Source organism: Gopherus evgoodei, chromosome 3 (genome assembly GCF_007399415.2).
Source record: "Gopherus evgoodei ecotype Sinaloan lineage chromosome 3, rGopEvg1_v1.p, whole genome shotgun sequence".
NCBI classification, from domain to species: domain Eukaryota; kingdom Metazoa; phylum Chordata; order Testudines; family Testudinidae; genus Gopherus; species Gopherus evgoodei.
Window position 1 is genome coordinate 221,881,300 of NC_044324.1, and position 14,279 is coordinate 221,895,578.

The 14,279-nt window shown below is 52.7% G+C and overlaps 1 protein-coding gene across 4 annotated transcripts in view; it reads right to left on the minus strand.

The window, feature by feature from the left end:
* The window catches only part of LOC115649307 (phosphofurin acidic cluster sorting protein 2-like), a 115,469-nt gene that overhangs the window by 46,989 nt on the left and 54,201 nt on the right, over positions 1-14,279 (minus strand). The window contains exon 1 of one of the 4 annotated variants that reach the window (XM_030558170.1): positions 1,116-1,153. The exons of the other annotated variants lie outside the window; for them this stretch is intronic. Within the exon in view, the coding sequence (XP_030414030.1) occupies positions 1,116-1,138 (23 nt within the window). The 5' untranslated portion in view covers positions 1,139-1,153. Of the gene's footprint in view, positions 1-1,115; positions 1,154-14,279 lie in introns of those variants that run through there. 4 annotated transcript variants of the gene reach the window in all.

Sequence of the window (14,279 nt, forward strand, 5' to 3'; positions counted from 1 at the left end):
TGCCTGGGTGGGGAAGAAGGTTGGCTGTATTGTGGGTTGGGACATTAATGCACAGCCCTGGAAGTGGGACTGTAGCCTGTTGTATTCTAGGGGCTCCAGTCTGCCTCGTGTGATTTTCTCTGCAAAGCCCAAGGCTGCTCGGTGCTCATGGGACACGTATCACTGGCAGGTTAGCGACTTGTCCTTCTTCATAGTTATGGCTTTACTTCACCAAAGATTTACATTGGACTTCCCAGGCAGTAACTGCCAGGTTCTCAGGGTTTTGGTATCACACTCTGGGGATGGGATGCCTGCCTGCGGGGACGGCCCCGCTGCACACCTTGCCTTCAGCATTAGCGCTTTGCACAAGGTAACTGTCATTCACCAGTGTTGCAAATCCCTCTTCTCTTTGCTAGACAGATTACAAACAGCAGTTCTCTAACTCCTGCCTCTTTACTACTTCCCCTGCTCCTGCTAGTACTTGCCCCCAGTTCTCCAGCCAGGATCAACTCTGAGGCTGGTCTCCCCCGAACTGACCCAAATGACAGAGCCCAGCGCCCTGGAGCCGAGGAACTCAAGATATCAGCGAGGACAAACGTGGAGCAGAACCCAGCAATGGCTGGCCCCTGCTCTGCGTAAGGAGAACGCCCTGCCTACATCAGCATGTGGAAGTCGTGTAAATCCTCCTGCGGCCATGCAGAAGCCAGCCCTGAAACTGACAGAGCCCATGGGGCAGGCCAGTCAATCCTCCACCAGAGGGTTTCTTGCACCTTTCTCTGCAGTAGGCATGGCTGGTCCTGGCCAGTGTCAGAAACAGAGACGGGCCTAGACGGACCACTGCTCTGATCCCATCTGGCAACTGCTGCGCCCCTAAGGCAGGAGTCCCGGCTAAGAGAGTGACTGTAATTGTTCCCCAGTGATGGGAGCCTTCTGGCTGATTTCTACAAGGCTTGACAGGGATTTCAATGAGTCCCAGCTGGCTGGAAAAGCCACGGCTCCGGCGCAGAGTCAGAGTGCAAGGGAATCCCAGGGCTCGAGCTCTGCAGAGGAAAAGCAGCTCAGGCCCCTCTGTGCCCCTGGAGGGAAAGGGGAAAACACTTACGTGCTTGGGGGACAGCCTGCCATCGACAACTTACCAGGGACCCGGTGGATTCTCCATCACTGGCCACTTCTCAGTCCAGATTCGCTCTCTCTAAAGGCTCTGCTCCAGGACCGGGGGCAGGTCTCTGGCCTGTGCTCTCCAGGGCAGGGGGTCAGAGGAGGTGATCCCAAGGGACCCTCCTGGCCTGGGACTCTGGAAGGCCCAGGCATCCTGGAGAGACTCCAGCTGGGGGGGCACACACAGGAGGGGACCCGGGCTGCCCTCTGAAAGAGTAGCACCCTGTTGTCAGGAAGACAGAGCCAGTGATTCACAAGGGGGAGGGGCACCACGAATGAATTCCTCTGCAAGCGGAGGTCAGCGAGGGGCCAGGCAGCTGCCAGAGCCCTGGTACAGCAAAGGGCCAGACAGCCTGGAGGAGCACATCCAATCCCCCACTTTCCTCCCCAGCACTAGCCTCATGCTCCCCACCCCTGCACTGAGTGGGGCAGACCCTGCCCCTGCCGACCCCCTGGGCACTCAGACCCTCGCTGCAGCACCAGGGGCTGAGAAGAGGGGAGCAGTGCACTTAAGCCTGTGGTTCGTCTGAGCGAGCAGAGCTGGCGTTCACTGTCCCAGTCCCCGCGCCGACAGGCAGCTGCCTCCTTGCAGTGCCCACGGGAGCCCTGTGACTGGCGCCGACAGCAGCTGTCGCCAGCCGGACGCGCTCAGGGACTAGGGCTGCACTGCCGGCCACAGGGAAGTGGGCTCTGGCTGCTGTTTCCACAGGCTCAGGCACATGGCGAGGGGGCAGAGCAGAGGACGTGGGGCTGGTCCCCATTAAATCCAGGGCCAGGGGTAGGAAGAGAACCACACAGGGGTATGGCTGCTGTTCCCATTTGTCCAGGGGAGCGAGGCTCAGAGCCCCTGAAATACACACGTCTGCCACTTCCGCAGCGGCAGCTTGAAGGACCCTGCTGGGAAGAACCAGGCTAGCTCCACGTCTGAGTTTGTACTCAGACAGCCTCTGCCTGGCTGCCTCGGGCCTCCCAGCTCCTTCTGAGCATCTCCCAGCAGGGCCAGCCCATGGCTGAAGCTGAAGAGCAAGCAGCAGCAGAGACCGGCTCACGAGCTGAGCTGGAGTAACCCAGGCCTGGAAAGCGAGCCTAGGCTGCATCCTGAATACACCCCCGTCTCCCACAGCGCCAGGTAGCCAGGTCTAGGGAGCGCAGACATCTGCCCTGCAGAACGGGGACAGGAAGTGCAAAGAGAAGACTCGGAGCCAGGCCCCCCCGGCCAGTAGTGGGTGGAGTCAGGGCCGAGAACAATCGACACAGCAGGAAAAGCTCCGGCACAGGGGGCTAAGGCCACTGCAGGGGTGTGAACTGCCAAGGGCAGAGGGAGATGACGTTCAGCCCTAGGCAAGGGCCAGAACAGAGCCTCGGCAGCAACGCTGTGCTCTGAATCCGCCCACCCTGCCTCATGCCAGCCCGGAGAGCCCATGGGGGAATTCCACCCCAGAGCAAGGAAGTGACTCCGGGCTCAGCTAGACAAGGCAAAAAGGGGTATTTTTAACCTGTTAGCTAACACTTTACCATGCATGTTCTAAAACCCGCATGGACACGTGTAAAGCCAGCTGGGTTGTAGCCAATGTGTGTTAAAACACAACTTGCCTGCCTGCAGTGGGGTTTAAAACACACTAGTTAGACTGCGTTAGTGTGACAGGACGCCCCCCTGCCGTCACACCTGCACACCACTGCAACCATTTTTGTACAAATACGCCAGGGGAGCTAATACCTCGCTGGGCAAGAATGTCCCGGGGACAGGGCTGGCGGAACATTGTGTAAAGCTCTGAGCATTAGCTGAACTCATGACTGAAGGGCGTTTGCCAGGCAAGTCGGGGGAGGGGCTAAACCCACTCCCCAAAGATAAGTTGTCGACCCAGCCAGGCAGCTGCCATCACTGCTGCTGGGCCATCGCCTACCAGGGGGCCATTCTGGGGCATGGGTGGGGCAGGAACAAATGGATCTGACCTTAGCAAACAGCAGCATGGAACCTCCCCGCCCCACCCCGAACTCCTGGCTCTCAGGGGAAAAGACCTTTATCGAGGGGTCACCCTCAAGACAATGCATTTCAAAGGGGGGCTGAACTCTAAAAGTGAGGAGGCAACCCCCCCACTTTTCTCTCCCCACCCATCTCTCTCCTGTTCACCCAAGACCAGGAAAGAAACAGCCATGGGGCTTTGGGGGCAGACCCTGGCCAGAGGGTTTGGTCAGCAGCATTACTGGACACATGCTCAGGGACTTCAGCTTGAGCCAGGCTCAGCTTGGAAAGTTCAGCCTCGGTAAGCGATTTATCTTTATTGCTCTTGGAACCATTTCTGACTTTAGTGCCTCTTTCCTTGTACCTCCTGAACAGCTCACGCCTTGCAATTAAATACACTCGTTTTATTCATCAATTCGTGTTGTGAACTGGGCGGGTAATTCCAGCTGAGATACAGACTGCTGTGCACCAATCCCCTGAGAGGGGCAACGGACCCAACACAGCTGGGCTGCCCAGGAGAGGGCTGGACACGCAGAACACACGTATTTGGGGGATATCTGGGACTGGGAGTGGGCTGGGGTTGCCCTGGGAGCAGTAACCCAGGCTGGCAGGAGCCAGAATGCAGCTGGCGTTTGGGGTCAGAGCTGCTGGAGCTCTGTGGCTGTACACAGACACCCAGGGTGTGACCTGCAGCAGCGAAGCATTGAGAGGCACCCCAGGTTGCAGGGCAGGTGGATAACAACCCTTCCCTCCTCTGGCTTGCACCCTGCTCTGTCAGTTAGAGAACATGTTTCAAATCTCCACCGTTTCTGCCAGCCGAGATGGGGCATAAGCGCAGGGGATGGCATAAAAAAAGGCATAAGCCACGGTGGTGATGCTGCACTCAGGGAGTATTAGCAAAAGCTTCACACATCAGGAGGCAGGGATCTCCCCTAGGAAGCAATTACTGCTCCTAAGGAAGCTTTGCCCTCCCTGGAGGGGAAGGTCCCAGGGACCCACACAGGCTTGGCAAAGAGCAGAGGACAGTCACCCATGAAAACAAAGGGTAGTGCGCCTTGGAAGGAAAATCTGAACTGCTTATGCAGATTCCTGGGCTCTAAATGAACTGGAGCCATTCCGGGAAAAGCTCTGAGCATTAGCACAAACCTCTGTGATATGCGCAGCAATGGTCAAAGGGGGGAGGAGGGAGTACACCACAGTGCATAATGAATGAGCTAGACAATAATGCCGAAAATTACCGTGTCGTTACATAAAGCAATGGAGCATCCTGGTCTGGAATACCCTGTACAGCACTGCTCGCCCCACCTCCAAAGGACACAGCAGGAATCAGCCCACGGCTGTGGTAGGACTGGGTGCGCAGTGCACAAATTTGAGAATGTGCATTTTGCCCAAGGACAGACCCCACATTACAAAAAGTTCCCCGGGCTCTAACATCAGCATTCTTAGCCTTACTTAGCTGCATCTGACTCATGCAAAGATAATGGACTAAAATCAAATCCGGCCAGAATCTGAGTCTATAGCTCACATCTAATTCTTAGAACACTGAGCCGTCCCCTCTGGGCTCTATACAGCTGATCAGATGAGCAAACGCCTGTCATGATATGGGCACCCAAATTACTTCTCAGAATAATGCCAGATGCTGCTTCCTCAGAGCAATAGAAGGCAGAATGGAGACCAATCAAAAGCCCATGCGATGACTGTCCCCGCCTTCCAGCCACTCCTGAATTGTCCCTGTCCCAAAGCAGATATCTGCAAGCACCCCCAGCTACAGCATTCAGCTTGGGAAAGGTCCGGCCGTTAACTCTGCAGTTTCTGTAGGATTTCCCTGGCATTTTGCTAAGCAGCGTGTGGAGCCTAGGAAGTGAACTGACCTGACCACCCTTTCCAGCTAGAAGCTTTGCTGCAGCTCCCAACTTCAGTGCAGCGGGCAGACCAAGTCTCTCCTGATCCAGATGGGGCGGCCACTGCCTTGTGCCACCAGCTCTGATCCACACAGGGGCTCGCTCTCAAAGTCATACTTACAAGTCACCCAGAAAACATGCAGCTTTCTCACCCCAGCCTTTGCAAACATTTCTGCTGGCAGGCCGGCTGGCTCTTCGGCTGAGGGAAACGGCCCATTTCAACGCCTCTTAGCGCAGGCAGGACTTGCCAAGCACTGATGCTGCTCTGCACTAACAACCCTCCGAGAACGCTCTGCTCTAGACGAAGGACAGCCTACCAGAGCCGGAATAGGACCTAGGATTACTGGGGTAAAGGGAGGCCCCATTGCTCAGCAGGGGAAATCACAGCCTTGCACACATCAAGTTCTCCTCTGTGCTGCTCACACATCTTTCCTAGAGAAGAGCCGCCCCACCCCACCCATCTCCAACTGCAGGGGCTCAGTCCCCGGACCAGCACAGCCACAAGCTGTCCCAATTCCATCCCCATTCACAGCACACAACGGCTCTCCTGCAGCTTTGTTTCTGGATCTAAATGAACAGACCCCAGTCCCTGGGGCCGAATCCAGACGTCAGCACTCGACTTTTGCTCAGTGCTCACTCGGGCAAAACTCCCACTGAAGTCTGGCATAACTGAAGGCCAAAGCAGAGCAGCAAGATCTTTATTATTGGGGAGATACAAGGGAAGGAAAGAACTCAGCCAGAATCAGGTTCTGGGGGGGTGTCAGCAAGGCTGGCAGTTAGGAAAAAAAAATCCTTTCATGCGCAAACTCAGCCAATCTGATCTGAGGTCACTGAGGGCTTGGCTACACTTGAAACTTCAAAGCGCTGCTGCGGGAGCGCTGCCATGGCAGCGCGTTGAAGTGCGAGGATGGTCGCGGCGCCAGGGCTGGGAGAGAGCTCTCCCAGCGCTGCAGGTACTCCACCTCCTCATGGGGCTTAACTTGCAGCGCTGCGGCACTGTTTACACTGACGCTTTACAGCGCTGTATCTTGCAGCGCTCAGGGGGGTGTTTTTTTCACACCCGAGCGAGAAAGTTGCAGCGCTGTAAAGCGCCAGTGTAGCCAAGACCGGAGACAATAAATCCGGCATCCCATCCAGTCACTTTTCTGGTCTCTTTCGAGATTAGCACAGCGCTGTGTCCACAATGGGACAGCCTGGCACCCTGGCTACAGCGCATCACCGTCCCAGAGCAGCTCTCCAGGGGGTCAGAGCTGTGGGCACTCTGTGGAGGTGGAGCTGATCAGATCATCAGAAATCCTTACCAGGCTGCTATGCTTAGATGAAACCACCACATGGTCTCTCCAGAAAGGTTCTGACTCTGCATTCACTGCCCCGGGCCTGCCCCATGCAGCTTTGTGACATGGTCAGCAAATGCTTTAAGCCACAACATGCCAGCAAATTCTCCCATAGGCCAGAATGAGCAACCAACATGCTTTTCTGGGGACAAAAGCCACGTGCCAGCCCCTAGAAAGTGCAAGAGATGAAGAAGAGCTGAAGAACCAGAAGGAGACGGTCAAAAGCCAAAGAAGGTCAAGATGTCAAGCAGGGGAACAGGACCAACAGTGTCAAACCCATGAAGAGCTCAAAGATGACAAGGATGGAATGAAGATTCTGAAACATGGCCAGGAAGAGGTCGCTGGGAACTCTGGCATGTTCCTGTCCCTATATACACTAGTGTCAACGTCAGACCCTGGTGCCTGACGTGCAGCTCCCCAAGTGCTGCAATGCACCCTCACATCTTTAACATGGAGGTGAGCCCCCCAACGATGAGCTCCAGTGTGCATCTCCAGCCCAGCAGCCACAGCAACGTCCCCTTCTCGCAGGAATGCCCAGCTTGCACAATTCCAGACTCATACAACCAGAGAGCAGGTTTCTAAGCTACCCACACTCTCTGAGCTGGCAGAGTCTTCGACGAAAGGACAGTGCCACAAAATTCATACGATCAGAGCAGATGCAGTGACAGCAAGACGCGTACACTAGTGGCTAAGAGTAAGATTTGGGCTGCAGCCAGCACATGGAGATGTACTGCACTATTTATTGTACAACTCCTGCAGCAACGCAGCCATGCCTGTCAAAAAATAGTTCCTTTCGTCAGGGTTTTAGAGCAGAGGAGAAGCATCTCTGGCTGCGACACAGAGGGGAGGCAGCTGTCTCAAGGGAGCAGCAGGACTTTCAGAGCTGGAGCTTTATCAGGAATGAACGAGGGCAGTTTTCCTTCAGGGAGCCTCCCAGGTGAGGCATGCAGACAATTACTGCCTGTGCTGCCTTGCTCATTTCACTGCCGGGTCTGACGAGCAGATTCCGCTGACTCGGCCTTTCTGAGGCATCAGTACAGCCTATTATCAATGATCAACAAAATCACTAATCTCTTCTGAAGCAACCAGAGTTCATGCTCAAAAAGGCATCAGATGGTTCCTCGTCAGCTTGCAAGACCCTCGGGGAGTTCAGTGAGCAACAGAAGGTCTAAGCAGATGATACGAAAAACATCCATAGTTTCTCTCTTAGCAGTTATCCCAGGGCACTGGGATATCCTTTGCAAGGCACAAATCCTGGATACTCAGTGAGTTAATTATGGTCCACGCCCCAGCCTCCAGCTTAGCCAGTGACGACACCAATATCCTAGCAATCTGCCGAGAGATTCCAGTCATCTTGCAATGGGACATCTCAGTTAAGACTTGGTGTGATGCAGTAGGGACTGTCTGTGTGGGGAGTGGGAGAGCAGGGGAGGACTTTAAGGGATGGACGATGCCAGGGCCTGTAACCTGAGCTAGGTAAGGGAGGGGAAAGGTCAACACCTTTGCCCGGGAAGGGGACAAAAGGAAGGGAGTGGCAGGAGGGAAGCAGTTTGAGTTTGGGCTTGGGGCTGTGTGGGCGGAATTCAGGGGATCCTAGCTAGGATCCAAGCACCCTGAAAGCCCAGAAGGACTCGGTGGAGGGGTCCTGACTGTGCCTGCAAGCTCTGCTGTAACCTGTGTTCCTGTTGTCCAATAAACCTTCTGTTTTACTGGCTGGCTAAGAGTCACTGTGGGTCCCAGGAAGAGGGGTGCAGGACCGGACTCCCCCACACTCCGTGACACTTGGTCTCACCTTCTACCAGACGCACATCTTCACTGGCAACTGACAAGATTCCCAAAACCCAGGAGGTCACCGAAGTGTGCTGCCTTCTGCACCCATGTGACATTACATTATCTGGCATGGCCTGGATCACCACTAACCGAAGCACAGACAGCAGCCTCCTCGCTCTCCATTTTGGCCCCTAAATTACAAGCCTAGGATAGACACTTCATGACAAAACAAGCAAAGTCCGTCGTCCTGCTGACAACTGCTTCATGCCTGGCCTCTGAAGACTGACTACAGCTTAACAGGCACATTACAAAGAAACTAGGGGCCTGAAGGCTTCAGGCCTGGCAGGAGTGCAGCATGACTGAAGGTCAGCCCTGCTTTCAAGCCACATCACACCCAGGAGACTAGCTTTCTGCTACGCAGGCACACGCTGGGGACGTGGGGCAGCATCATGGCGGGGGGCCGAGCCCTCCTTCCCTGGGCATTTGCTGGTTAATTCCAAATCTTCCCGTTCCGGGTCAGTGTCCTTGTTTCCTTTTCAATCTGAACATTATCTTTGTTACCCTCTCCCAGAAGAAATGAAGAGCGGCAGCTCCTCCGCACAGCCTGTCAGAGTAACAGCGCCCTACACAAGCATTAACTGCACTTGTCTACCTGCAGTGTTGCACCAGTTGAACCGAAGGTGCGATTCAAATGGATTCGGTTAAACCGGTGCACAGGGAGGGGCACATTTATTCCAGTTTAAAGCAGGTGTACGAGAGCTAGGTAACCTCATTGTTGCTATTTTGGTTTAATTTAACTGAACAGGCCTGGTCTACACACAATATTGTACTGGTATAACCGGAGGAGCCATTTTAAACTGATTTAGCTAAAACAGTGGCACAACATGTGTGGACACACTTTTGTTTAACCAGCTATACATCAGGTTTAAAGCAATGTAAGACTGTGCACTCAAGGGTTTGCACCAGGCTACTAGTTTTTAAACTGATTTAAGTTACGTGGTGCCGTTTCTGAGTGTGTGTAGAGACAGCCATAGGACTAGGTGGAAACAAAACCACGATAAGACTTGCTTAGACTGATGAGAGCGTCCACACCGTGGTTTGTCCCGGTGTGACTGAACCAGTTTAAATAAACATGTGCAAGTCTGAGAATAGACAGGGCCTAAAACCTCCAAACACTCTAGTAAGTTACAGTGTTCTCCCCCACTTTGCAGCTGGGGAAACAGAGGCACTGAAGAAAAGTAATTTCCCGAAGGTCACCAACTCATAACAGATCCTTCATTTGCAAATGAAGGAAACCAATCCCAGACTCAGCTACTGGTTACAGTTCTACCTCACAGGATCTGAGCTGACCCTTGTTACGAGAGCGGACATGGTCCTGTACAGACCTCAGAGGCTGCATTCTTCACTAGCCAGCTCAATTTTTTTCAGGCAATATGCACACAATGCTGGCTATTCATCTAGGATGAATATCTCACTCGCCACCATTCTTGGTCAGCCTGGCCCCTCTCTGTTAAGCTATCATTAGACTTCAGCCTCAGAGCAGCAAGGAACACTTGTGAAAGCTTTCTTATTCGATCTCCTCCGTAGCAATCTTCCTCCACAACAGAGACGCGTCTGGTGAGGAAAGCAAAGCCAGCCTTTCCTTGACCTCAGCAGAGCAGCAATTCCAATCCCACCTCACCTGGTGGGACGAGATGATAATCCTGGCTGTTCCAATTCCAAGTTACAGTGAAATTGATCTCAGGAAGGAAATCTGGGTTTAGATGATCTGGCGTTTCAGGAAAACTGACTTACCACCACAGCTGGTGAGAGGCAGCTTTAGAATTAGGAGAAAGCAATAAAGAAGCTCAGTGGCCCAACGAACCAAGGATCCTGTCAGACAACAGACACACACAGCAGAGATCTTGAGATTCATCCCCTTGTTCATGTCTGACGCCCAGGGCAGGTGAAGGTCTACATCTGTGAGTACCTGGGGGGCAGGAGCCCACTGACTTGATGCAAGTGCATTAGCTGGAAAGTACATAACTGTAAGCTGTAGATTTCAGTAACACATTTGCACATGCTGGTGGTACGTGCCTGGATGAGCCAATCCCTGTTGCTCGTGTACAAGAGGGTATTTAGCTTTCCTCTAAAAGAGGACACGGAACTGGTGGGTGAAATGAACAAGCAGGATGGGAAGGAAAGAGGAGTGGGGAACAACAGGGTATTTCACTGCAGACTAGCCATGTGCACAAGTGGTTGGCGTAATGAGCCAATCGGTAGCAGTGATCAGAACCGGGCACCTGCCCAGCCCAGTTGTTCTCAGATGGCCTTTGCTGAATTTCAGGAGGAGGATTTGAAGGAGGTTCGGGAGGTAGAACTGTAGATTTGGATGGAGAGGCTTGCAACCCCCAGGAGGTGGCGTGGAAGAAAGCATGAATTGCGCTGCTGGGGGAGGCACACACGCCACCAGAGAGCCTTGGAGGCTGGGCTGCCCTGACTGGCCCAGCAGAGCTGTGGGTGACTAGGTAGAGCCCGGCTAAGCACTACAGGGATGTTAAAGGCAAGGTCCAGGGCTGTGTGTTTGATGCAGTGGGGGCGGGGGAACCATTAGAAAGCGGGTGACAGCCAGGGGGAAGATCGACAGCAGCATTTGGAATGGGCTCAGTGGGAGCCAGATTGCAGGGCTCACAGCCAGGGAGACAGGTCCTGAGCAGAGAGATGCAGTGTAAAGACAGGGGTAAGATCACCCAGTGACAACGCCGAGGGAGGCAGCAAGGACAGCACGATGGGGGAGGAGAGGGGAGAAGGAACCCCACAGAATGACACTCTCAAGCAGCATTCTGAGAACTAGGAGAGGACCAAGGCACAAAACTGAACAAGGGCAGATTTCAAGAGCACAAGCAGCCACTGGCATGAGGAAGGCAAGGACGGAGCGCCGGCTGAGAGGAGCCCAGGGAGAGCCGGTTCAGTGGAGCGTAGAGGGCCGGAGCTGGCCTGGAGAGGGTGGAGAATGGCGCTGGCAGAGGGAACTGCAGAAGGGAAATGGGGCAATACTTTGAGAGGCAGGAGGGGCCAAGGCCGGTCTGGGTTGAAGTGATGGAGGAGACCAGTGAATGCTGGTATTGGGAGGGAAAGGACCCTGAGGAGCGATGCTGAGTGGACGGGTGAGGGAACTGAGGAGAGAAAGCAGGGAAGAGGTCTCGGCATCTGAAGGGGCGGACGACGACAGCGTGAGGAGGTGAGGGGACTGGATTGTTTTTCTCCCTGAGGATCTTGCCCAGAGTGCAGGGCGGTGAATGAGTTACAGAGGAAGGACCTCTGTGACCTAACGCTGTTTCTGAGAGAACACACCAAGCTCTGCTTTGTCATGATGAGGGATTGTGAACGGCAGGATTTGGCACTGCAGAAACGCAGGGTAGCGCTCCGCGCCCACGAGGGTTTGGTGGCTTCACTGTCTTTATAAGAGTCAGCTTCATACTCAGATTCCTTTGACTTCATGGGGCTCACAACAGGGATGAATTGGACCCAGGTCTGACACTGGGCCTATGGACCTGATCACACAGAACCCAAGTGATTTTCCTGCCACTGCTGAAGGATGTGATCCACCCAATGCTCCCCTTTTTCCCTACTGAGAAGAGACATCCGAATCTCTGGAATCTACTCGCCTGGGCATCTACATCTCTGCACTGGAGCTGGCAAAAAAAATCAAGGGCCACACCAAGCCAAACGTAATGAGTATGAAACTGAATACACCCCAATCTTGTTGCGACTAAGCAGGTTTGTCTTAGATCTGCCAACTGTCATCTGCACAAGTGCTGGAGAACATCCTGTAGGAAGAGCCCTGCATGGAACAGGATGGACAACAGGAGCGGACAGCTCGTTTCCACTGTGGATTGCTGGGATTCCCCAATTCTTTCCAGCAGTGGTGTTTGACACACAGAAGTTAAGGGATCTGGTTTGGACTTGGACTTCATGCCCAACAGCTTAGACTGAGCATTTCACCGAGGGCTGGGTTTCTTGGTATATGTTGCTTCCAAGCTGGAAACCAAATGACTGGACCTTTTTTTCATGTGAGAAGTAGCGGTTTTAGGTTTTGCTCGTTTCATTTGTAACAAATTTCATGTGTCCAGTCTGCTCATAAAAACGTAGTTACTTCTCCAAGGCTTTACTGATTTCAGAACCAGCCCAGCGCACACTAGAAGCACCAGCCTTGGCTAAAGCTCAGGCACAGCTAATGCAGCTGGGAAGTGTCTGGCAGGTGACTGGCCGGCCAGGTATAGGGATGGTTAGGCCAGAGCAGGGCTAACCACAGCCACAGCAAAGCACCATGCTCAGAGAATTGCTTAGCTGGTTTTCTGACACGTTTCTCCAGCTGCTAAACCAGCAGAGTTCTCCCATGGTGGTCGGACACAAGCACAAGGCCTCAGTGCACATGCAGAGCAACTGCATTGACAGGACACACTCCCACCCTCCATATGCTGAACTGCCGGAGACACACTTCCAAGAGCTCTCATGTCAGACACCCTGACGCTCTTTGGGGAAGTAACCCTTTCCCCCTGTTAACCTGTGCCATACGGAGAGTCGGGGCTATGACTCAAGCAGATAGTGAGTACCAGAGCTGCTAGTATGGCTGTCTACACACAGAGCCCTGTGCACACCACAACAAACCGCAATGAACCTCCAGACCAAGGGCCCTAACAGCAGAGCTAGGATTTTGCTGCAGCTTCGCACCAATTTTGCATGTGGAAGTTTTACCCAATTAAACAGGATACGGAGTAAGAGTCAGTATAGCCGCTCCTGGGCTCTTTATTTCAATATTAAATTCCATTTGTTTTGCACCATCTCAGCGTTCACAGGGTGCCATAGATTTTCGTACTGACGACGGACAGTCAGAGCACAGACGCTGTCGGGGCAGAGCTGGAAGTTTTGGTATCTGGAGCAGCAGAGCAGTTAGCTGGGGGTTATGGGACACAATTAGCTAGACATTTCTGCCAGAGTGATCGACAGTGAAACCGCTAATAGTGACATTTCATTTACTGTCATTATGTTTCAGCGTCAACAATCCCATTGAGCTGAATCAGGAAGTTCACATTTTCAGTGCATTAGTTTAAGCTAGCTGCAGACTCAAGCAGACCGCACTGCACTGGTTACACTTGGATCACCATCTGAAAAGGTTTCTTCTCAACTATACAGGCTTGATTTTTTCAATGAAATCTTAGATTCAGAAGCACAAAACTTCAGCAAAGAGTGGGTCCATGGCAGATTATCTGGCGCTGGAACCATGGATAACACTGGACCCTGACTACCTACACTCCACAAGAGGAATTACCATTGATCATTTAAATTCCTGAATGTTTGGCTTTCAAGGGTTTCTTTCATGGAATCACAGCACTTGTAGGATTGGAAGGGACCTCCAGAGGTCATCTAGTCCAGTCCCCTGCACTCATGGCAGGACTAAGTATTATCTAGACCATCCCTGACAGGTGTTTGTCTAACCTGCTCTTAAAAACCTCCAATGATGGAGATTCCACAACCTCTCTGGGCAATTTATTCCAGTGCTTAACCACCCTGACAGTTAGGAAATTTTTCCTAATGTCCAACCTAACCCTCTCTTGCTGCAATTTAAGCCCATTGCTTCTTGTCCTGTCCTTCTCAGATATTAAGAACAATTTCTCTCCCTCCTCCTTGCAATAACCTTTTATGTGACTGAAAATGGTTATGTCCCCTCTCAGCCTTGTCTTCTCCAGACTAAACAAACCCAATTTTTTCTTTCTTCACTCACGGGTCATGTTTTCTAGCCCTGACTCACTTTTGTTGCTCTTCTCTGGACTTTCTCCAATTTGTCCACATCTTCCCTGAAATGTGGTGCCCAGAACTGGGTACAATACTCCAGCTGAGGCCTAATCAGTGCGGAGTAGAACGGAAGAATTATTTCTTGTATCTTGCTTACAACAATCCTGTTAATGCATCCCAGAACGATGTTCGCTTTTTTTTGGTTTGTTTGCTTTGGTGCAACAGTGTTACATTGTTGACTCATCTTTGGAAACCATAAAGATGTTTAACCATCTTTGTAACTGTCTGGAGATTCCCTGTCAAAATTCTTAGATACAAAGAAAACCTCAACATCTTCCAATGCTCGGAAAGGTTTCCAGTGCTTTATACTTTGACCATTTATAAGGCTTTCTGAGACAG